Source organism: Rhododendron vialii, chromosome 10a (genome assembly GCF_030253575.1).
Source record: "Rhododendron vialii isolate Sample 1 chromosome 10a, ASM3025357v1".
Lineage (NCBI taxonomy): Eukaryota > Viridiplantae > Streptophyta > Magnoliopsida > Ericales > Ericaceae > Rhododendron > Rhododendron vialii.
In genome coordinates, this window is record NC_080566.1 from 7,910,595 (window position 1) to 7,935,315 (window position 24,721).

The 24,721-nt window shown below is 35.6% G+C and overlaps 1 protein-coding gene across 1 annotated transcript; it reads left to right on the forward strand.

Moving 5' to 3' along the window:
* Positions 1-6,355: 6,355 nt before the first annotated feature.
* Positions 6,356-12,057, forward strand: LOC131304630 (cytokinin hydroxylase-like). The gene is made up of 5 exons (XM_058331956.1): positions 6,356-6,684; positions 7,265-7,491; positions 9,369-9,610; positions 10,264-10,654; positions 11,406-12,057. The coding sequence occupies exons 1-5, from the start codon at positions 6,411-6,413 to the stop codon at positions 11,823-11,825; spliced, it is 1,554 nt and encodes a 517-aa protein (XP_058187939.1). The 5' UTR covers positions 6,356-6,410; the 3' UTR covers positions 11,826-12,057.
* Positions 12,058-24,721: the final 12,664 nt, after the last annotated feature.

The following is a 24,721-nucleotide window of genomic DNA, read 5'->3' on the forward strand; positions in this document are numbered from 1 at the left end:
TATGCGGATCCATTTCTTGAAATAAAGTATCATTGGCTATAATTTCTAGCAAATGATACCCACTATAATTACCCCCCCAAAAAAAAAAATGATACCCACTAGCTAATTAACAAATAGGAAATCCTCACAACATGTACTATTCGGCGATTGGATTGATGGACAACATTAGAATCGTACGGGAGCGGAGCTAAAATTCTTGATCGATAAAGAAACGAAATTTTTTACTATCATACTACGCGGTATATTCTTTCAACATGATAACATAAAACGAATACTTAAGACAATAGACAAGAAATTCCGAATGTTCTTTGACAAGATGGCGCACAAAGAAGTATCAATATTGACTTTTATGTAGTGGAAGTAATTCATGTTTTATCTGATCTAGAATGACACAAAAGATGATTACTTATATACCGAATTAACATTGTCCTCTGATCTTTTATTCTAGTGCGAGTTCAATAAAATTTTGTTGCTTATAAAAAAATAATAATATAGTCTGTTCTTCACATATTTCATTGTAGAAATACACCCCCTCTTGGCCCCTACCTCTTTCTCTCTATGTGTGTGTATATATATATGTGTGTATATGTATATATACACACGCGCACACAACTAATTAGACACCTAAAAAAATACCTCATAGTTTCCGATCAAATTTTAATGATTTGAGCCGTTCAATGTGATTAGAACGTGATTTTAAGGGTATAAATTAGCAACAAAAAAAAAGACTGGGAAAGGCTTGATCTGAGCAGTTTTTAATTTAGATTTAATGAATGGTTCAATTAAAAACTGTTCAAAATAAGCACTTCCCGGTCATATGTTTCATAAAAATTTGATCGGGAACTATGAGATTGAGATTTGGGGTGTTTTTTTTAGGTGTCCATTGAACCGCCCGTATACACACACACACACACACACACACACACCAAGCTTCTAATGAGGGATCCCTCATTTTGCTTAAAATGCGGACCTCCCATTTTCGGGTCATATTTAATTTTGATTATTCAAACCGCTCAACTTGTTTAAAACATGTTTTTAAGGGTATCCTCTAGAAATCGGCTCAAAATTTGATCGGGACGTGCTTGATCCAAACATTTTTTACATAGAACAGTTCCTGTCAAGCTTTATGAAATTTTGTTTGGATCAATCACTTTCCGGTCATATTTTGAGTTGATTTCACGCAATGTCTTTAAAAACATGTTCTAAACATGTTAAACAATTTGGATCATCATAATATGATCCAGAACTGAGAAGTCCACATTTTATCAAAATCCTTTAGTAGAAGACTAATTATATACATATACGGTTCATTTCTCCTAAAGACCCCGCATTTTAAGCTAAAATGCGGACTATTCAGCTGCCGTTGGATTGTATTTTGAATGGTTAGGATTCGCAGACAATCTATTTGCGCGATTAAATTGTCCGCAAATCCTAACAATTCAAAACACAATCCAACGGCCATAACGGTAGTCTGCAGTCCTCACGTGAAACACTCCGTATACATATATATCTCTTCCCTATCCCCCATACTTTTTGACTGAATTCAGTCCACATCTCTCTTTCCCTTTCACTTGCCTTTGAGCATATGTTGAATTTTGAAAACAATGTATTAACTACTCAATCCTAATCATGTGATGATTATATTCCCCCTTTCCGCTTTAGATGACATTTTGTTTTTCAACTAATCCTGGATGTTTTTTTTTTTTTTTTTACTCCAAATCTTTGCATATGAATCTCCTCTTTATGGGAAAGTGACTTCATCTTTTGCCCTTTTCTCACTTGATGAACTTTTTTTTTCAACGGTCAAGGGTGTCTGAGCCAACTTACGCGCACCTCAGCTATTCTTCTTTCCGGTATAGTCCAAGGCAAGCCATCCACACCAGGAGAGGATTCACAAAAAATTTCTCTCTTGCGGCATGGCCCGAAGAGGTCGTCAAGTTTCAAACTGATCAGAATGTCTGAATTTACTGTTCATCCATGCTACCACTTGAACGTCCCTTGGGGTTTTGGAACCTTATTCCTTTCAAAAAGAATGAATAGAATTTCATCAGCTTTTTTTTTCCAACTGATTCTAACTACCAGACGCATCATGCATGGTTTCATTTAGCAAAGTCATAGCAGAAGTCTAGATGGGAAAGGTTTAAAAATGGTAGCTTTCGGTAATGGGCCATGTTTATGTCTTGATTCTCTTGACCCACTTGGGGTTTTTCTGCGAATTCTGTACTCTCTGCAGTATCAAAACCTTTGGGCTTTTAAATTTGTCAAATGGAACTGGGCACCACGATTCAAGTAAGGGATCCCTCACGGTAATATCGCGTGGACTTCATCTTTCTCAAGCAAATTTTGATGATCCGAGTCGTTCAACGTGTACAAAATGTGATTTTAAAGGTTTTTGCGCCAAATCAGCAAAAAAAATTGACCGGGAAGGGCTTGATTTGAGCAGTTTTTTATTGAACCGTTCAATGAAAATTACTCCGATCAAGCCCTTCTCCGTCATTTTTTTTTGCTGATTTCTAGAAATGGACCCTTATATTCACGTTCTGATCACTTTAAACGGCTCGAATCATCGAAATTTACTTGGAAAGGTGAGGTTTGCATGGTATTACCATAAGGGATCCTGACTGTGGAACTGGGTGGCTGCTTGTCATTTCACTCTCGCCAAGTTTTCTTCTCAATTTTTATTTCTTTTGTGTGGTGGGTGTGGAAGGAAAAGATGAGATCCAACGGGTGAGATTAGAAATCCGCATTTTAACAAAGTGAGGAATCACTCACTAGAAGCTCGGTGTGTGTGTATTTCATTTTTGTACGAGCGGTTAATGCGTCAATTAAAACATAATTCACTACAAGAAAAAGTATATTCGCTAACGTAAAACGTCATCTCTCATTTCATTTTTTGTGACAAAAAAAAAATGACAATATCTAAGGGAAAAAATTTAGTATCGCAATAAATGATATTCCAGTAACCTTTACTTTTCCTTGTAAAAAAAAAACTGGGATTTATTAAATGATATATAGGTCAATCATTAAGGAAGAAGTATGATGTATCCCATTTAATTAACCTACCAAAGAATGGTTGGATTTTTTCTATCCCAAGCAGATTAATGTCATCTCATTATTAGAAATCTTATAGTAGAGTACAAATTCGACAATACTCAATCTGCCGTATAATAACTTGAGAAAATCATAACGATTGCCCTAGCTCCGTCGTTGCCAAAAAAATTGCAATGTGAATGTTAGGATTTCTGCGCCGGTGAAAAAATAAGAGGGAGTTCTTGAGGTCCCTAAAATTTTCCTGTGAAATAAACAAGAGGAGATAGATAGTTTAACCCATGCATTTACAAGATGATCAATTAGACTGTTTAGATGATAATCCGGAATGGATGAGAGACCTCATGTTTCATTTTGATAAAAATAGTTGATCCAATAATCATGGAATGAATTAAGATTAGCTTAATTGGTAGAAGTAAGTGTTTTGAAGTTCCTGTGGTACGCGCAAGCTGAACCGGGGACTACTCTTCATTACCAAAAAAAAAAAGTGTTTTGAAGTTTAGAATTTGAATCGTAGGAGTCAATGGATTAAAAAAATAATCTTTGGTAGTATGAAAAACCAATTGGATGGGTTTATGTTTGTGTTCCTAAAAAAAATAAAATCAATTGGATGAAATCTTGAATTTTATTTTTCATTAGTCAAAGAAATGTTCAGCCATTTCTTAAAAAAAAAAAAAAAATCTAAAGTAGAACATATTTTTGACGATATTAATGAATATTACTCTTTTTTTATATATTTATTTTAAACCAATAAAAATCAAGGGAGACGGAGAGAGAGAGAGAGAAAACCTATCAGAAAAATAATTAACGAAAGAGGGACATAATCATATCATAAATTATGGGATACGTAAGTGTCATGGTTCTTTTAAATTTTTTTGGAGTTTTAAATACTTTCTTTCCAATATATACTTGGATTGGAATGAAATTTATTAGAAAGTCAATCATTATATTCATGCATGTCACTTGACGCTCTCATGGTTCTCTCGAAAAGTCTTTGTGCAGAGCACAACATATTAGAAATTTTTTATGAATGATGTTTCGATACATGGTCAAATAGATCAGTGACGTTATTACTCGTATTTTTGATATTTTAAACTTGTAGAGTTAGGGGGAGAGAGGGTAGAAAATTGGCCTTTGGAACGAGATAGTAGAAAATTGGCCTTTGGGACACCGCCATGGAGAGAGAGAGAGAGAGAGAGAGAGAGAGAGAGAGAGAGAGAGAGAGAGAGAGAGAGAGAGAGAGATTGCATTTTATTATACCCATCCCAAGATTGATTAATTAACCACATTGAAAATACAAATCATTTCATCAAAAGAAGTTCAAGAGTATTTTGAATGACAAAAATAATCAACCACGACTCTTTATCTTTCTCCATATTTAAAATAAAATAAAAAAACAAAAAGAGGAAAAATGGGAAATTGGAACCTGCCACTTTTATTTTCTGTGAGACTTCAACCAAGCACTTCATATGCTTGCTCTCAAAGTAGACCAATTCTACCGTTTGATCACCAACCAAACTGAGGTATGAATTTTTTCTTCAACATCTCCATAGATTTTTTAGAGTTACATGGAAAAAAAATTTCCCATGCTATTTTCACTAGATGAAGTTGTTTTTTATTTTTATTTTTTATAATTATGTTTAATAGATAACGGTCTTTCAATACGTAAGACAGTAGGAGAATGGATGATGAATATCTGGAGCGTGAGTTAAACCAAATTGAAAGAAGAAATAATTTTGACTTGAATGAGCTTCCTCAAGAAGACGATAATATTGAGTCCGGTGACAGTGTCAAAACGAGGAACAATTTAGTGAAAAATGGCTTTCAACCTTTTCCAGGACAATGTTTTCTTAGTGAAGAAGAGGGCTTCAATTTTCAGTTTTGGTATCATGTTTTGTATAGTTGTTGTGTTACTGTATTTTTTTTCCCTCTCTCTTTTGGACTTTGAAAGTCGAGACTCGTGAGTTAATTTAATTGTTTGTTGTAGTGCTATCCAATTGTTTGATTTTCTGCATATATTATGAAAAATTGTTCTGTTTCTTTTTTTCTCTTTCGAGATACACTAAGGATGGAGTGCTAGTAGAGATATTGATTGCCCACTAGAATTGAAATTTTCATGTTTTCATAGAGGAAAATAAATTAAAAAACCTTTGAAGTACTAGAAGTGAACGAGCAGATATTGAAATACATTTCAATAGGTCTCATCTAACTAATGAGGGTAAGACTGTCATTAGAAAAAAGTAATATACGCATTTATGGCTAGTTTAGAAATAAGTGGTGAAACTTTATAATTTGTGAGTATTCATAAACACGAAAGCGGGGGGCTGCTGTCCCCGATTCTGGGCTCACTCCGGTCTTGCTCCGATGATTGAAATCGTTCACTTTGTAGAGCTCGTCGAGTAGAATAACCATGCAAAAAATCAGCTTAATTGGATATCGTTAAATGCCTAATCAGAGCCCATATAAATCTCGGTCCATGGGTTACAGTGGATTTGATCCAGTGTTTCGGGTCCATTCTTTTCAACATAAAAAGGTTCCAATCAGGCACTTAACGATATCCAATTAAGCTGATTTTTTGCATGGTTGTTCTACTCGACGAGTTCTACAAAGTGAATGATTCCGATCATCGGAGCGAGACTGGAATGAGCCCAGAAACTGGGCCCAGCAGCACGCTGCTGTCCCCTCGCCTCCCCATAAACACAACTCATATATCTAAGTACGTACATTTATCGCACCTAGACTATTGCCCCCGGAGCACCTATTAGCGGAACCGAAAAATGTAAGCTCAAACACACCCTTTATTCCCACGGATGAAAGCAACATAACCGTTCGGACAAATAAGCCACAGTGGCTTATTTTTTGTCCTTATTCAAATTTTTTTCGTATCACTTGGCTTATTGTCATTTTTTTGGGGGATTATTGCATCCTCACGACAAGAGGAATCTAAAAAGTTAAAAATTTTGACCGAAATCCAATTTTTTTTGAATAAAGACGAAAAAATTGGCTTATTGATTTTTTTTTGTCTTTATTCAAAAAAAATTGGATTTCGGTCAAAATTTTTTACTTTTTAGATTCCTCTTGACGTGAGGATGCAATAATCCCAAAAAAAATGACAATAAGCCAAGTAATACGAAAAAAATTTGAATAAGAACAAAAAATAAGCCAAAATGACTTATTTGTCCGAATACCATAGTCCAGTCGAAACAAAAGTCAGTACAGAATAGTCTTTTCACAAAACATACTGTACCACTAGGCAAAGCCTTCCTACCCCTATAAATTAAAATGCGGCCTTCTTATGCTCAAAACCAAATCTCTCACCCAAAAATCTCTCTCTCTCTCTCTCTCTCTCTCTCTCCCCGACCATGATGGTGCTGCTGGCCATATTAGTTGTGTTTCTGTTTTTCTTCGTTAGAGTTGCTTATGAAACTGTGACTTGTTACTGGGTAACACCCAGACGCATCCGGAGAATAATGGAAAAGCAAGGAGTGTGTGGCCCTAAACCCCGGTTCCTAACCGGAAACATTTTGGACATGGCTTCTCTTGTTTCCAAATCCACCTCTAAGGATATGGACTCCATTCATCATGATATCGTCGGCCGACTCCTGCCCCATTTTCTCGTCTGGTCCAAGTTCTATGGTAACCTTTTTTCAAAATAGAAATTCGTGTCAGTTTGGTATCGTTTTTGTTTTCTTTCACGAGCTCATCTTCTGCAAAACTAAGCTCTTGTTTCCATAGAGAACTTTTAGAACTTGTTTTCCGGAAAATTTTCTCGAAAACACACAATTTCTTCCTAAAATATGATGTTTTTGAATATGTTCGAAATGAATTGGCATAAGAATTATCTAGCCGTTCGTTTGATCGGATATGAGCATCGAAAGGAATAATATAATCCAAATAGATCACATATCCGCAATTGGTTAGAAAATTTATGACCAGAATCAAACACCCATTAGAAATATAATGAATAATCCAACACAAAGGAAAGTATGGTATTATATGAATCATATCATTTTTCATTTGATGGGACTGTATACCCTCTAAAATTGTATATGCTCTTATTAATAGTTCTATCAGACAAACGAACCTGACATCTACTGAAAAGTCTGATAAACAGGACCAATATCTGAAAACGTTCATGAAATCGGATTGCACGTACCCTATAGTTTTGAATTTAAATTTGTTGTGATTGATTTTGGAAATTTTATGTTAAACGCAGGGAAGAGATTCATATACTGGAATGGGATAGAGCCGAGGATGTGCATAACGGAGACGGAGCTGATAAAAGAGCTGCTGTCGAGGTACAGCACCAAGGCTGGGAAATCGTGGCTGCAGCAACAGGGCTCGAAGCACTTCATCGGGCGGGGCCTGCTGATGGCCAACGGCGATGATTGGCATCACCAGCGACACATTGTCGCGCCCGCCTTCATGGGAGACAAACTCAAGGTACACACGTGGAAATTATTACTACCGTCATGGCCCTGTCCGATTTGGATTTTAAGAGAGGTTTTTTTAAGAGTAATGAGTATAGTGAAATGGATGAATAAAATTTATTGGAAACAAAATGTTTCAGAAATATCTACCACCATAGTCCGCACATTCATGTGGCCCCAAGTTAGAGGTTTCTGGAGTACCACGTGGCAATGCTCCTGGAGAATTGAATAATCACTCAAGTACACACGTGTATACTTGATTAGGATATGTACCTGTGCTCCTGGAGCATTGAATAATCACTTAGGTACAAGTGTATACATAGTATGTGTACCTGTGCTCCTGGAGCACCAAATAACATCACGCGTGTATATATACAATATATATATATATATATAATACATACAAAATATTTTAATAAATTTTAAAAAAATCAAAACTAGGACAGTTGAACCGCTGTGTCGTTGCAATTAGGTCGCGAGTTGATACACCACGAGCGTATACATAGCATATGTTACATGTATGTATATATCTACACTATATTTTAATAAATTTTTAAAAATCAAAACCGGGACACTAGAACCATTGTGTAGTTGGAGTTAGGTTGTGGCTTCGTACACGCGTATACGTGGTATATGTATTTGTATGTATTTATTTACACTATATATTTTAATTAGTTTCAAAAAATCAAAATTAATTGGAACAGTTGACCCAACAATTTTGTAGCTGCACTTAGGTACGGGCAATGAAGTTGTGGGTTCAACCCAGTATTGAGGACGTTATTAATCTTTTAGATGAGTTTTTTTAAATCACGCGCGACGTAATGTAAATTTATTTTTTATGGTATACAATCGAAGTGGAAAATGGTAAGTTTATCAAAATTATCCTTAATAAATGGCCGAGTGTAATAAAAGATGGAGTAGATGACAACGACGAAAATGAGTGCCATTAATTATCCATTTAATTTGGAGGGAAGACCAATATTAAAATTATTAATTAAAAGACAAATGGAGCTTTTATTATAGTGTATATGCCACCTATACACTGTTGTCCTTTTTTGAGTGATTTCACAGAAAATAATTTCAATATCTGTTTGTTGAGAAGTGCAATGGACGGCTCGGATGCGCCGAACTTGCACCACGTGGTACCCACCCAAACACTGAAATTTTTTCCCTGTCTGGTTGCTCTTCCTTGTTTGCTTATTTGTAAGTTTATTCTATACCTAAATCAATACACAAAGTAATTAAATAAAAATTTCAAGACAACTAAAAAAAAAATGAAATTATGCAACATTCTAAGAGCACCGTTACGTGGTGCTTCGGATCACTTTATAACCACACAATTTCGTGGGGTTCACAACTAAGTGCATGAATCTCATATAAATATGTGATTTTGGAATAATCTGAAGTATAATATGACGGTGCTCCCCTGAACTATTGAATATTTACTCACAAATAAAAGGGTTATCAGATATGCCCATAATTTGGGTGGGCCACCTAGGCTATGTTCAAAGACATCCTAGATTCTTTGTCGTTAATATCTCTCTCACTATCTTCACGTTTTTTTTAATTTTTTCTCATTCAAAATCATTATCGTTAGTCGTAGTTAGCGAGGACAAGACCGCGATGATTAAGCACAGAATTCTAAACTCCGTGCAAATTTTGTAATCAATTTCTATGTATGTACGTATATATTATTTATAGAATTGTGATTTTGGCACTCCAAAAATAGATAGAAGAGCTCCAAAACTGAACTGTGTTGATACACAAAACGACGTCGTTTTAGAGCCCCTCAATCAATTTTTGAATTGCTAAAATCAATTTCCTTATCTATACTCATTTTATTATGTAGTAAAAATGCTGAAAATGGTGGTTTGGGTTAATTATTTACAGAGTTATGCGGGGTACATGGTGGACTGCACCGAGGGAATGCTCCGGTCGCTAAAAAGTGCAATGGAATCGGGGCAGACCGAGTTCGAGATCGGCGAGCACATGAGTCGACTCACCGCCGACATCATTTCCAGAACCGAGTTCGATTGCAGCTACGAGAAGGGGAAGCAGATATTCCATCTGTTGACGGTTTTACAGAACCGTTGCGCCCAAGCAAGCCGCCACCTATGCTTTCCCGGAAGCAGGTGAGCTTAATACTCCATAAAGAACACATGTAACCATACACACAAAAGCATGGGACCCCGCACCTGGGAGGTCAAATCTTCTGTACCTAAATATCCTCTGTAAATCTGTTTCCGTGTATTTTCAGTCGGAGGATTGCGCAAAATGTATTGTATCTTCTCGGGGGAGGCTTTGGTTATTACAAGTTTCACTAGTGACTCATTCAAGTATTTTTTATATTAACAAAATAACGCTAATCATATTATAAAATCTCCTACTACACCAACATGATAACAACATTTGCTTATATAACTAAAAATTGATGTTGACAAACTCTTTCTTTTAAATAAAAAAAAATACTCTATCTTTCCAGTCAATCACATCATTGCGTACGTATTTTGTATGTAGTTGGTAAGTTTTATATACGATCACCTCCACGAGTAGACGTAGCTGAGCCAAACGGGGCAGGCTAGCAGCCAACACCGTCTATGAAATCTAAGCCGTCTATTATCGAAATGGACGATTTGGATGGAAACAACACCGACGTTGCCCCTCGGGGGACAACAGGGTCTCCGAGTTCCTCTATGAAGAACATGTCTCTCTCTCTCTCTGTGGAGAAATTTTTAAGTTCTAATATGTTTCGCTATTAACGTACGATAATTTGATTTTGTCACAGGTTTTTCCCGAGCAAATACAACAGAGAAATAAAATCGCTAAAGACGGAGGTGGAGAGATTGCTCCTGGAAATAATCCAGAGCCGAAAGGACTGCGTGGAGGTCGGGAGGAGCAATTCGTTCGGGAACGATTTGCTGGGGATGCTTCTGAACGAGATGCGGAGTAAGAGAGGGATTAGTGGCGGGTTTAGCTTAAACCAGCAGCTGATTATGGACGAGATTAAGACCTTCTTCTTTGCTGGCCATGACACCACTGCTCTACTGCTGACGTGGACCGTCATGCTCCTGGCTAGTAATCCCACGTGGCAAGACAAGGTTCGCGCTGAGGTGAGGGAGGTGTGCGGGAGTAACGGCGGTGCTCCCTCAGTTGATCAACTCCCAAAATTGACCTTGGTAAGTATACAGTATGGAAATTCTTTCTTTACTGATAAAAAAAAAAAAAAAAACTTCCTCATAAAAACTCGACTGAAATGATGTGATGGTGGTATTTTTGAAAATTCTAAACCGACTTGGGCCCCGTTCCAGAAAGCCGAATAAGTACTTATTTTTTAAAAAGGCAATTTCAAGCTCAAAAATAATGGACTTATTGAAATCTAAAAATATGTAATATGGATCTTGTTTAAGAGATCTCAATGAGATCTTTAATACGGTGCAAAAAAAATTGAAAATTTATTTTTCATTTATATTATTTTTGAGTTTGAAAATGTGAAATAAGTACTTATTTTTTAAAAAAGTGTTCTGAAACGGGCTCTTGGTCATCTTGTTGGTCAGAAGTCATGGAATCAAAACTTGTCTTGTCGATATTTTTTGTTTTGTTATTATACAGAACACAGCGACCGTGAGTATATAATTTTTTACCACTGAACAGATGCTTCATACAGTTCATTTTCGGATCCCACGCATATGATCCGAGCCGTCTATTAATTGTAAAACCTTGTTTCATGCGGTGCTAAGAAAATTCAGCTCAATCAGTTAAGTGTAAGTGCTTAATCAAATTTTCAATAAAAAAATTGAAAGATTGAATTGAACGCGCGCTTCCATTTTTCTTGGTTCCTTAAAAAAGTAATTTTTCTTAGTACTAAAATGTGGATTTTGCTTTTGAAAACAAAAACTCACATAAGTTTTACTTTTTTGCTATATGCAGTTAAACATGGTGATTAATGAGTCACTAAGGCTATACCCACCAGCTTCAGTTCTCCCAAGAATGGCATTTGAAGACATAAAGCTAGGTGACCTCCACATCCCCAAGGGCTTGTCAATATGGATCCCAGTTCTGGCCATCCACCACAGTGAAGAATTGTGGGGCAAAGATGTCAACGAGTTCAACCCGGAGCGGTTTTCCTCCAAGTCCTTCGCCCCGGGCCGGTTCATCCCTTTTGCCGCAGGCCCACGAAATTGCGTGGGCCAGGGCTTCGCCATTATGGAAGCCAAGATCATATTAGCCATGCTGATATCACGGTTTAGCTTCGTTATTTCGGAGAACTACCGCCATGCCCCTGTTGTAATCCTCACTATAAAACCCAAGTACGGAGTTCAAATCCGGTTGACCCCATTGACTAATTGAATTCCTGGATCAGCAGTGCGAAAATCCATAACGAGGTCCAAAAAAAACTCTCCATACACAGAATTGTGTGACTCAATAGAGTGGAGTATGTGGGTCCGGATACACTCAAGTGAATCTGGAGTCTTGGACCACACACTTCACTTTATGTGAAGTTTTTTCGATCCAATTCTGTAAGGATTGTAAGAGGTTCTATTAATAAAGAGAATTACAAAAGATGCACATATTCATGATTTGGCTTTGAGTCTCTTTTACAAAAGGGATCAGATCTTCTGTTCTCATGCTCTGTCTCCATTTGCACGTGTCATTCATTCTATTGTCGCTACATCGTTTAGGTGTTTATTTATTTATTTTTTTGATCCAACCACATCGTTTAGTTTGAATCTAAAACTTAGGTATTGTTTGATAAAACTGAAAAGTTAAAAGTCGAAAATGGAGTGATAGATTTAAACTTAAACATCTTTGATAATAATGACAGAAAAAGAAACTTCTGAAATCTTATCTGTTTAAATTATTCTAAAAGTCCTTTTCCTGTTGGTTTCTCAATTATCTGTCCTCCTTTTTTGTCTTATTCAAGAACTTTTACACAAAGTTCCTTGTCAATTCTCTCTTCTAACAATAATGTCCAAAAAAGAGAGAGTAAACTTTAAGTCCTATGTATCTTTCTTTTTGTAAAAAAAAGATTTGCGCAATCTTTCTCAGGCTAGTTCATCTGTTCTGAAATTTTCTACACTATCTAATTAAAACTCTCCAGAACCCTTGCCTAATCACCTTCGTAATCATCATTCTTTGTTCTATCCTTGTAGTGTTGACACGTCGCGCAATTTGGTATTTTCACAATGAATATAGGTGTGTACCCATGGAGATAAGAATTGCATAGCTAAAGTGTAGTGTAAAGAGAAATGATTAGAGTTCTGGGGTTATTTAGATAAGTCTGAATATATATGCACTCCCAAAAGAAAATATTAAAGAAAGTTCAAAGAACAAGATGATAGGTAAAAAAGATGATAAAAAAGAAAAGAAAAGAAGGGATGGGATGGGATGAGATGAGATGGGTTAAAAAAAGGTTTTCTTCTTTGGAAATGGATTCTCTGCGGTTGGTTTTCAAGATTGCAACTTGCAGCTGGCCTATTTTTGGGCTTTTGCAGGATTTATTTTGATTATTTGAACCATTCACCTTGCAGAACTCGTTGAGAACTTTAGTCATACAAATACTTATGTTCATTGGATACTGGTTAAGGACACGGGATTCGACGATCCATATCCGATGAACATGATTTTTTGCAGAATCGAGGTTCTCGTCAATTTCTACGAGGTGATGGGTTGGCTTGATCGAGCCAACCGTTTTTGTGCTCCGTGCGTGTTTTGTATAAAATAGTTTATATTTGTTGTACTATTAATGTAAAAATTGCTCGAGGCGGATCTGTTGTTTCTTTACTGTAAATACCAAATGAATTTCATTTTCTTTCTAAAGAATATACAAGGGGTTTGGTTCTTCAATAATTCCTCCTACTCCATTTTTTTTTTTGATAAAAGGGAGAAGATTTTATTAATTTGAGAGGTGCTTAACACCACAACCTTGCTCTCCAATAAGGTTGAAAATCCCAAGTGTAGGGCTAGGTCGTTGTTAGCGTAATAACCGGTAAGACTGGGATCATACTCACGGAGAATCGGTAACAACTTATTTGGAATGTAGGTTTAAAAAGGTAGATTTCGGCGTTTAAGACGGCTAACTTAGTTTTGCTTTAAACAGTGGAAATGCTAAAGAAAAATACTAGAAATGTTCTTAATGAACTTAAAAGAGGCAAGTCTAGGGATTGTCTATCCCTTGACAAAGGCCGTTACTGGTTCTCGATTATAATTCAAACGAGAGACACGACCGCTTGCTCACGTTCGGAAGATTTAACTTTAACGACTACGTTTATCAAAAGATGTGATTGAACGGAACTAAATCATCCTATTTTTGTTAATGTATCTAACACGTAGGAGGCCACGAGCCCTCGATATGTCGCTTGCCAAAACTGCTTGACTAAACAATATACCAAGGAGTTAACATCCCTCGCTTAGACCAAAATGGCCAGGTTAACCCAATTCCGAATAATCATGATTTTAAGCCCGAGAGTTTGAGAGCCAAATAACCACTTAAGTCCTTGGGAAAAATTACCTCGAGACTTACCCAAACAACTACTCACTCATAGCTAAAGCACAAAAGAAAGCATAAAAACGAGACATGATTTTTAACTAAAAAATTAGAGACCGGTCCTCCTTTTTAAGCTTGGTTTGTTCCCAACCCTAAAATATTTTCCTGAAGCTGGATGGCTCAGGTATGTTGGGTGATGGACGTTTTTGCCATTTTTTGGGTTTACTATATATAGGCTTGTTTTCAAAAGAATATTGGCGGGGAGAGAGAGAGAGAGAGAGAGAGAGAGAGAGAGAGAGAGCGCATGATCGGGATCGTGAGAGCGATCTTGAGAGAGAGATATCGAGATCTAGAGAGAGATCACGATCGTGATAGAGAGAGTGATTGACGTCTAGCTTGAGCGATTGATGTTCGATTGAGAGGAGGAATTGCGTTGGATTGAGATTCAATCGATCTGTTGAATTATTTTTTAAATTTTAATGTGGTGTATGTTGTTAGATTTGATTAGTTATTCAGTTGATGTTCTTTTCATTTAGCAGTGATGTATGTTGCTTTGTGATCTATTGTAGCTTTGTGGCTCCTGAGGAGATGCAGGTTGATGGAGTCGAGCAGATGAGGTATTTTAATATCGTTTATGTTGTTAGATTTTGATTATTTCACTATTTATGTGATTATTTTCATATATAAGAATTGGTTTATGAACTATAGTTCTCATATGATTTTGATGTGAACTGCCTTTTTGTGTATTTTGTATAAGACCTGTTTATTTCCTATGAGAATGGTGTATGAGAGCTGTATTTTTTTATATGAGAACTATGTTTATTTTTATTATTTAAATATCGTTTATGTTGTTAGATTTTGATTATTTTACTGTTTATGTGATTATTTTCATATTTTTATTATTTAAATGTCGTTTATATTTTTAGATTGAGGCCTAGCTTGAACTATCATTGTGTTTGTTAGATTTTGATATGAACTGTCTTTTCATGTATTTTGCATGAGAACTGTTTATGAGAATTATATATTTTTATATGAGAACTGTGTTTTTTATATGAGAACTATGTCGGTTTTCTTTATGTGATTTTTTTTTAGGGAAATGGAGAAATCGTTGGTCTTGATTTGTAAATACAATGAATTATGTGCTGGAATAAAGTCGTCTCGGTCTTCGAGATTCAGAGATTTTGTGTGGCAAGTTTAGTGAGTTGAGAAGACATTCATTGCAACTCTTTTATGCTATATGTGATCATCCTAGCACCATGTTATATAATAATAAAGATTTGGAGGTGATGTTTGTTGTAGCTGATAGTATTAGATTGAATTGCATTGAAGTTACAATTGTAGCTAGTGGTGATTTTTATAGTGGGACTAGTGGGTGTGGTGGTGATGTTGGTGCTAGCACTAGTAAGGGCATTTCTTTCAGTGGGCAAAAGTTAGTTGGACGTCGGTTGGAATCAATAGGAGATGTAAGTAAAGAGGATGATTTGGGAGCTATGTTTTGCCCGTATGAGCAGCGGCCAAAGTTGTCTGATGGGTGGAAAGAACTTATTAAAATTGTTGGTCAGTTGTTTGTCAGGAGTTCGGAAGGTTTTCGTGATGCATTGTGAAATATTCAATTGTTCATTCTTTTGAGTTTGACTTTGTAAAGAACGAAATAGAAAGAGTGACTGCAATTTGTAGGGTAAAATCTTGCAAGTGGAATATTAATGCTAGACTTGACAAGGTCAGTGGTTGCTTTTACATCAGGAGGTATTATAATGTTCATTCTTGTGGTGTTGCTGGGCGTACGACAAAGAACTGTCATGCTAATTCAACTATGATTAGTCAATTGATAAAGGATGATGTTTGAGATAAGTCAAAAAAACGTTGTTGATGATATGAAGGAGTATTATGGGGTGGATGTGTCATATAATCGTGCTTGGTTAGCTGTCTAGAAAGCCAAGTCAAGTGCATTTGGAGATTATTCAGATTCTTTTAATCAACTCCAATGGTATCGTATTGTTGTTCTGAATTCGGATCCTAGAAGTGTTTTTGATGTTGAGTGAGATCAAATCACAAATCATTTTTTGAGGTTGTTTGTAGCTTTTGATGCCTGTGTACAAGGATTTACGTACTGCAGGCCTATTTTATCCGTTGATGCAATGTTCTTGGAGGCAAGGCATATGAGATGCTTGATGTCTGCTTCAGCTAAAGATGGTAATGCAGGTATAAAATATATCACATATACAATTCTCATATGACTATAAGACACAGTTCACATAGGCTACAATGCAGTATGAGAAATATGAGAACTTTTTTCAAAACTATGAGAACTGTTTTCAGAACTATGAGAGCTGGTGTCTGAACTATGAGAATTGGTTTCTTATATTCATATGGGATGTTTGATGTCTGATTCTGGTAAAGATGGTAATGCAAGTATAAACTAGATCACATATACAATTTTCATATGACTATAACACACAGTTCACATAGGTTACAATGCACTATGAGAAATATGAGAACTGTTTTTAGAATTATGAGAACTGGTTCCTGAAGTATAAGAACTATGAGAATTGCTTTTGCCATAGGTATGAACTGGTTTTTGAATTATTATTATTATTTTTAGGTCTATTTCCATTGTGCTTTAGTGTGGTTGATTTTGAGAATAATAATAATTGGCTTTGGTTCATGGAGAAGTTGTATGGTATTTTGGATGAAGAGAGAAGGGTTGTTTTTATATCTGACCGTCATAGAGGAATAAAAGAGGGTATTTCTAAGGTATTTCCTTCAAACTTTCATGTTTACTGTCTCTATCATTGGAAGGGTAACTTGCATACTTATTTGGCGTCCACAAATGTCAAGTATAAAGAGAGTTTGATCAAAGTGTTTTCGAAATGTACTTATGCTTCCATTGTAGCGAAGTTTAATCAGCATATGGGTAATTTGCTGAAACACGATGGTGCAACAGTTGTTTATTTTCTGTCGGAGTTGCTTAATGAGCGCTGGGCGAATGTTTTTTTCCCGGGGCAACGTTATGGAGCAATGTCCTTTAGTCTAGCTAAGTGCTTTAACTCATGGATATTGAAAAAGCGTAAATTGCCCGTGGTGGATATGGTTGATCGTATAAGGAAGAAGATGATGAAATTAATGTGTTTGAGGAGAGAAAAGACAAGTAAATGGGAGCAGGTGATTTGTCCTTATGGGGAGTCTCGATTGGAAAAGTTATATGATTTAGTTAAAACATGAAAAGTGATTCCTTCAAATGCTGATATATTTGAAGTTGACACCGATCAGTCTGTAAGTGTTGATATTGGGAGGCGTACATGCAGTTGTTGTTGGTGGCAGTTGAATGGATTCCCTTGTTGTCACGCTATCTGTGCTATCAAATATAGTGGTAAAGATTTAAACTTGTATGTAGAGCGTTATTTTCACGTTGAGAGTTATCGTGAGGTGTATTCAAAACCAATTTTATCCAGTTGCATCATTGTGGAAAGGTGAAGTGGTTGATTGTGGTACTAGTATTCTGCCACCCTTGTTAAAAAAGCCTCTAGGGAGGCCTAAGAAGATGATTTGTTCGAATGGTGACAAGGTTATAGAAATGAAATGTGGTATGTGTGGAAAGATGGAGAATCATAACAAACTTACTTGTAAGAAGCATTTGAGGTTTGGTTTTTAGGTTTTAATAATTGAGTCGTACAAAAAATAATGTTATTAGATTTAATTTGTGAAATAATTGTTGAGAATAAGAAAATTTTTGGATTTTTGTTACTAATTCTGTGTTTGTTCTAGCACTTGGAATTATGTGAAGTATCTAAGCAATCTTTGTATATTATAGCTTATGGGAACTGTTTATGAGAACTATCAATGAATGAAATTGATATGCGAACTTTCTATGAGAACTATGTATTTTCTACAAGAAGTGTGTATTTTCTATGTGAACTATGTAATGAGAGTTGTGTTTTTTCTATGAAAACTGTGTATTTTAATATGTGGTGAAGCTATGTGAAATGTGTATCAAAACTATGTTTTTACTATATAAGAACTTTGTATGAGAAATGTTTATTTTTCTATGAGAACTATGTATTTTCTATGAGAAGTGTGTATTTTTCCATGAGAAGTTTTTTTTTCCTATGAGAAGTGTGTATTTTTCTATGAGAAGTGTTTTTTTTTTTATGAGAAGTGTGTATTTTCCATGATAAGTTAAATTCTAACGCAACTTGCAACAAATTAACACACACCAAATCATACTAACAAATAGCAAACGAGTTTTAACATAGATGAAATCCAGCTTAACATGTAGAAAATCCTAATTATCATCAAAGTCAGATAGCACTAATTACAGCATCACTGGTTTAACCCAACTACAAACCCTAATTTTCATCGGAGTTAGATTCCATAATCATTTGGGGAAGAAGCAAAAAAATCTCCAAAATGTTTATGAACCCCAACTACAAACCCTAACTTTTCAAAAAATAGTTGGGGCACCAAACCCTAACCTCTACTTGCATCTTCCTCTTCCTTATCCTTCTCGTCCTATTCTTCTCTGTGAGCGGCCAGCAATGCCTTGATCTCGATCTTGAAGCAGAGAAGATCTATGCTCTGTATCTTATGCAGGCAATGCAGGCGATCCACTTCAGCTTTGAGAGGAGCCACATGCTCCTCAATGATTTTCTTCACCGTATCCTCAGAGTGTTGTTCGGTAGTGTGTTGTTCGGAGCGTTCTGATTTGTTGCAACCATAGTAGTTGGCCTCAGAAATTTCTTCTTCTTCTTCTTCTTCTCTCTCTCTCTATCTCTCTCTGGAAATGACAAGGTGTGTGTGATTGTGTAACTTTTCAGGTATTTATTAGAGTGAGAACATGGAATGGTTTAAAGTGCAACATTTGAGTAATAAAAAAAAAAACAAAAACAACAAAAACAAAGTATAGAGATCTTTGGTTGAAAAATAATAATAATAAATAATAATCGTAATAATAATAATAAAGAAAACAAAAATAGAATATATTCGAGATTAATTAATTGGGACTTTTTTTTTTTTTTTTTTTTGGGGGGGGGGGGGGGGGGGGGGGGGGGGGGTTGTTTAGTATTTTTTTTCAATTAGAAATAAATAAGGAAAAACATCTAGATTTATAAAACATACATCCTAGATGGAATTAATAGATCCAAATACAAAGAAAAGACATACGAAGAAAACACCAGAGTTAAACAAGAGATCTAAGAAAGAAAAAAAAAACATAGAATAGCCAGTCTGAAAAATTAGATCCCTAGTTAGTTGGTGGTTGTCTTCTTGGTCGCATGTTTCTGCTAGTAGTGGCTTCTTCCGCTTCATTTGCCAACATTTTAGCAAGCTTCCCATCTTTGTAGATCTGCACTTGCTTTTTAAGAAGGTTGATATTGTCTTGATTTTTCAAGAATCGGGGTTGGGTTTCATCAAGGTTTTCACGGGTCTTTTTGAGTGATGTATCCACGACATCTTTGATGAGTCTTGTCAAATCTTCTACCGTTTTTTTGGTGTAGTTGTGATGAGGATGGGAAATAAAGAGATGAGAAGAGGAAGATGGGTATTTATAGGCCATAGAAAATCAGGTATTCACGTTTAAGATGTGATTTACAGAAATACCCTTTAATTTTTTTTATGAGAATTGTGTTTTTTCTATGCGAACTAGTTTATTTTTCTATAAGAAGTGTGTATAAAAATTGTGTTTTTTCTATGCGAACTGCAAGATAAGGCTATGTAAACTGTGAACAATAAAAAATGAAGTTCAGAGAAAGATGATTGTATTTCTTCACTAACCACTATACAACTCACGAACAACAAAACTTTCAACTTTGATGAGTAAGTTGAATCTAACCTTATTTTTTCTTCTCTTCAAGAAACTCCCGGTCATCATAATATTTTTGCAGTCTGAGATTTTTCATCCTATTATAATAAATCTCTTGATCTCTTTAGGTCACTAACAAATGCTTACACAATATCAGTTCTTATTTGAAGGCATTGTTGCTTTGTTAGGTTGCTTTGAAGTAGTCTTTCATTAGCTTTTGGTGAATGATGTAGACAACAACAACTGCACAATCAACCCTATGAATACAAGACTAATGTTAGGGGCTTATATAAGATGCAGTGACAAGTTTTAGAAGTTGAAGGATACTTACAAGCTTGGTTCTTGTTGTGGTGCATCAGCCATGAGCTTTGCAGATGTTTTAATCTTCTTCTTGCACCGTTAGTTAATGTAGTTCATGACATTCTTTCTCTGTTACAAAATATGATCATGGATATATTAACGATACACACTTCACATAGACTGTTCACGTAGAATACAATACACAGTTGAAAGAGTTGATATATTTTTCTTAGAATAAGGAGGGATTATGTAACCAAATTGGCAGTCTCATCACAGTATTTATCTTGTCTCCCTCGTCTGCGAATGGAGTTGTAGAACCTTCATTCTTGGTTAATGGTGTCTAGCTCAAGCAAAGTATAATGGTTTGAACCATGTATTTGGATAAGGATTGTTCTTGTTTTCAAAATCTTTGAACTGACGATATCAAATGCTCTGTTAGCTGTGTCTTGATCATGTCCAAAGAAGGTCTGTTTGGTAAGAAGATAATAAGGCAACTTCTTAACTGTGAGTGTATGCTACATGAATTGTGAGAGAGTGCTTCCTTTTCTTACTAAGGCAAAGTTATTGAAAACAAACGGCATATCTTATTGGGAATCTTCTATTCCCAATGAAAAGGATGGTCCAGATGTTGGTAGTTGTAGTGTTGTAGTCAGCAAGTGGACATAGGCATCTATTGGCTGTATTAGAATGTAAAAAGAATTTGTTTATTATGTATAGTTCTGATAGAAAATACATAGTTCTCATAGAAAAACACAGTTCTCACATACACTTCTCTTAAAATACTAAAATAGAGTTGCTTTTTTGTGTTACCTGGCCTATTAATTCTCGATCACATAGTAGAAACCTCACATCTTCTTGATATATTCGCAGGCTATTGTCTTCACAATCCCATATATGTGTACTGCATGATATACATAACATTAGCTAATCTGATATGATTTAATGACAGTAAATTATAGACTTTAGCATTTTTACCATCCCTTCTCGAGTTTTCAAAATTTTCTGATTGTTTTTTGACATTGGTTAGGTAGCAATGCAAGGACAATGTCTGCTTTTTTTTCCAGGGGAGCAATCTTGTCATCAAGTTTTTTATTTTCTACTTGTGGCTGGTTAGTTTCGGCAAGGACAAATTGTTCTTTTTTACGACTATCCTTTGTGATTGATCCGTAGTAATAGTCATCATCTATGTTTTGCCTTCGTGATCTTTGTTTTGCATTTTCATCTTTGTCGTCCCCTTCAGACTTTTTCCCGCCAGGAGCATATAGTTGTGTAACTGTATGCACCATTTGCTCAATCTTCTGATCAGTGTACTCTTGTGTGATGTTATGTATTGCTTCCTCATTGCTTGGTGTGAACAGAGAGGAATTAGTCTCGACAGCTGGCAAATGCTTTTGAGATTATTTGGTATGTCGCAGTTGCACGGAAAGCTTGCTGGTGAGGGAAAGCTTATTGGTGAGGCTTCGTATTTCTGCATCCTTTTAATCAATTATAGCTTTGTGCCTTTGTTCGGTTGTGCTAATATACTTTTGCAGCAGGCCCTTCTTGGTTGTTAGGGATTCAATTTGCATGTTAAGACCCTTTTCAATTTTGTTCTTCTCAATTTCAAACTGTTGTAGCATCATTTGTTCTTGTTTTTCCAAATCTGCAGCGTTCTATTTTTTTGCCTGCAAGATTTTGTTGGACATAGTATCTATCTTCTGCAGCTTTATCTTTTGCAGCTTTTCTTTCAGCGAATTCCTTTCTTTTCCCATTTTCAACAACTGTTTTTTCATTGCATCTCTGTCCTTTTCCAAAACGTTGCACATAGTATCCATCTTCTACAACTTTTCTTTCAGTGAATTCCTTTCTTTTTCCATTTCTAGCAGCTGATTTTTCATTGCATTGTTATCCTTTTCCAAAACTGCAGTCTTCTCTAAAAGGAACTTGTGTTGTTCTTGGGTCTGCAAGATTGTGTTGGACATAGTAACCATCTTCTGCAGCTTTTCTTTTAGTGCATCACGTTCTTTTTCCATTTTCACCAGTTGATTTTTCATTGCATCATTGTCTGTTTCAAGTCCGTGATTTTGTTGTTCAAGTATTTGTTTTTGATTCTGAAGATCTTAGACTTGTTGCTGGAGATCCTTGATGATAACTTGATCATTGTCCTTCAGTAAGCTGTCATGGAATTTATCCATCTGGTTGTGCTATTTAATTAGGCCCTGACTGAAATTAATGGAGTCCACAGGTTGGTAGGTACTTGGAACTATAGTCTCGCCTAATTGTGATTGTGAGAACACTGCTTGTTGTTGCTCAGGAGATAATGTTGACACAAGAGAAGATGTTTGTTGTTTTTCAGGTAAGTGTATCTCATCAAGTCATTGTACTGCCGAAGTTTGAGGAGATTGTGTATGCTGCAGCATCTGTGATATAGTTTCCCTGTCGTTGTCGTCTACAACTTCTGGGTGTGCCATGCTGTAGACCTGCGCCTTTTGACATGTTTTTTGAAGTTCCTCCTCAAACACTTGAATTATGTGAACTCACAATCAGAATTGTGTATTTTTACTGAGAATTGTATATGAGAGGTGTGTATTTTTTGTATGAGAACTATGTTTTTCATATGATAACCGTGTATTTTCTATGAACACTGTGTATGAGAAGTGTGTATTTTTGTATGAGAACTATGTTTTTGCCATGGTAACTATTTTTTTTTATGAGAAGTGTGTATTTGTCTATGAGAAATGTGTATTTTTCTATGAGAAGTGTTTATTTTTTATGAGAAGTGTGTATTTTTCTATGAAAAGTGTGTTTTTGTCCATGAGAAGTGTTTTATTTTTTATGAGAAGTGTGTATTTTCGTGTCCAAGTTAAGCCATTTGATTAGTGTTTTTACCTTAATGTTGACATTGCTCAAATCTTTAAAATCATCAATTTTTTTTTAAGTCTGAGGTGTTCCAGTTTAGTAGCATTGGAATTGCTTTATTTTGAGGTCGTGGAATCAAATCCATGTGTTCACAGATCCAGTACTACATAAACAGGTAAAAGGAAATTATTATAATAAAAAAAAATTATTAGAATATCTAAAAACACTTCTCATAGAAAAATCGTTTGAACTTACCATCAATGCCACCACACATCCTGTTGTATCTCTTGGTTTTTCATGGAACTTCTGCATTGATGTATTCAATGTTTCTACAATGGATTGTGCTCAATCGTAGTCTTTTATTTCTTCTAGTTTTTTCATGTAATGCACATATGTCCATGCAATGGTGACTCCTGATATGGAGAAGAACAACGTCAGGCAAATGAACATGCATTTGAGGCGGATTACATCTCGGATGTCTTCATCAGTTACGGATTCCTTTTTTTTTTTGCAGTATTTCGTTGATCACGTCTTTCATCTTTTTACTACCAATTCTTGTCTCCTGTATCCCCCTTCTTGTTGCAAATGTAACATCACTTTTTTTCTTGTTTAAATCTCCTATTGTTTTGTTCCCACAAGCTATTCCAAAGATAGATTAGCTTGATGTCATTCTTTGTTATGGCAACCTTTTTACCACCAATGAGGAACTTGTTGTCATTGGTATCGTAGTTCTCAATAATACTCAGGATGGGTTTATCGTGCTTCATGCAAGCTTTTTCGGCCAACTTGTATTTCCTAACGGCATCAATCAACATCCAAAATGGTGTTGGTTTCAAGAGCTCTAAGTGTGCATTGTTCAAGTTCAGTTTTGACAATAGCCCCAGCGTTCCTATTACATTGGACCTGAATGTGCATTGCTTTTGGGTCTGGGTTAGGGAATCTGATTTTGGTTCTGATTTTGATTCTTGGGTAAGCCTTTGGTGTTTCGTGGCCATTTTTTTTTCTTTTTGGGCTCTGTTGTTTCTTTTGTCAAGTTTGTTTTTGGGTCTGGATTGGAAAGTTTGGTTCAGATATCGATTCTTGGGTAAGCCTTTGGCATTTCTTGGCCACCTTTTTCTATTTCGGACTTTGTCGTTTCTTTCCTCGAGTTTACGAAGGGGACTGTGATGCTTGGCTAACCATTGAGGTTGCTGTCCTGTCAGGTTGAGATTTTGATCTTGTAATGACTCCTGCCTTCTCCATTGTTAGTGTTCTTGGTCTGATCTCGTAAGAAGTTTTCAAATCTTGTGTGTTAAGTCTTCTTGTACCCTGTTAAATATATGAACAAAAGTAAGATTTACGTTGGCTCACTATACCAATAACACACAATTCGCATAGACAATTCACTAATGTTATCATGCACAATTTCTATAATATACTTTGGTATATAATTGATAGCACGTAGAATGTTTAACTTTGACACGAAATATACACTTTTTATAGAAAAATATACATTTCTCATATAAAAATACACAATTTCCATAGAAAAACACACTTCTCATAGAAAAATAAACACTTTCCATATAAAATACACAGTCCTTATACAAAAATAAACACTTTTTATACAATTGATAGCACATAGAATGTTCAACTTCGACACGAAATACACATTTCTCATAAAAAAAAATAAACACTTCTCATAAAAAAATACACACTTTTCATATAAAATACACATTTTTCATAGAAAAGTACACACTTCTTATAGAAAATAAACATTTCTCATAGAAAAATACACATTTCTCATAGAAAAATACATATTTCTTATAGAAAATAAGCACTTCTCAT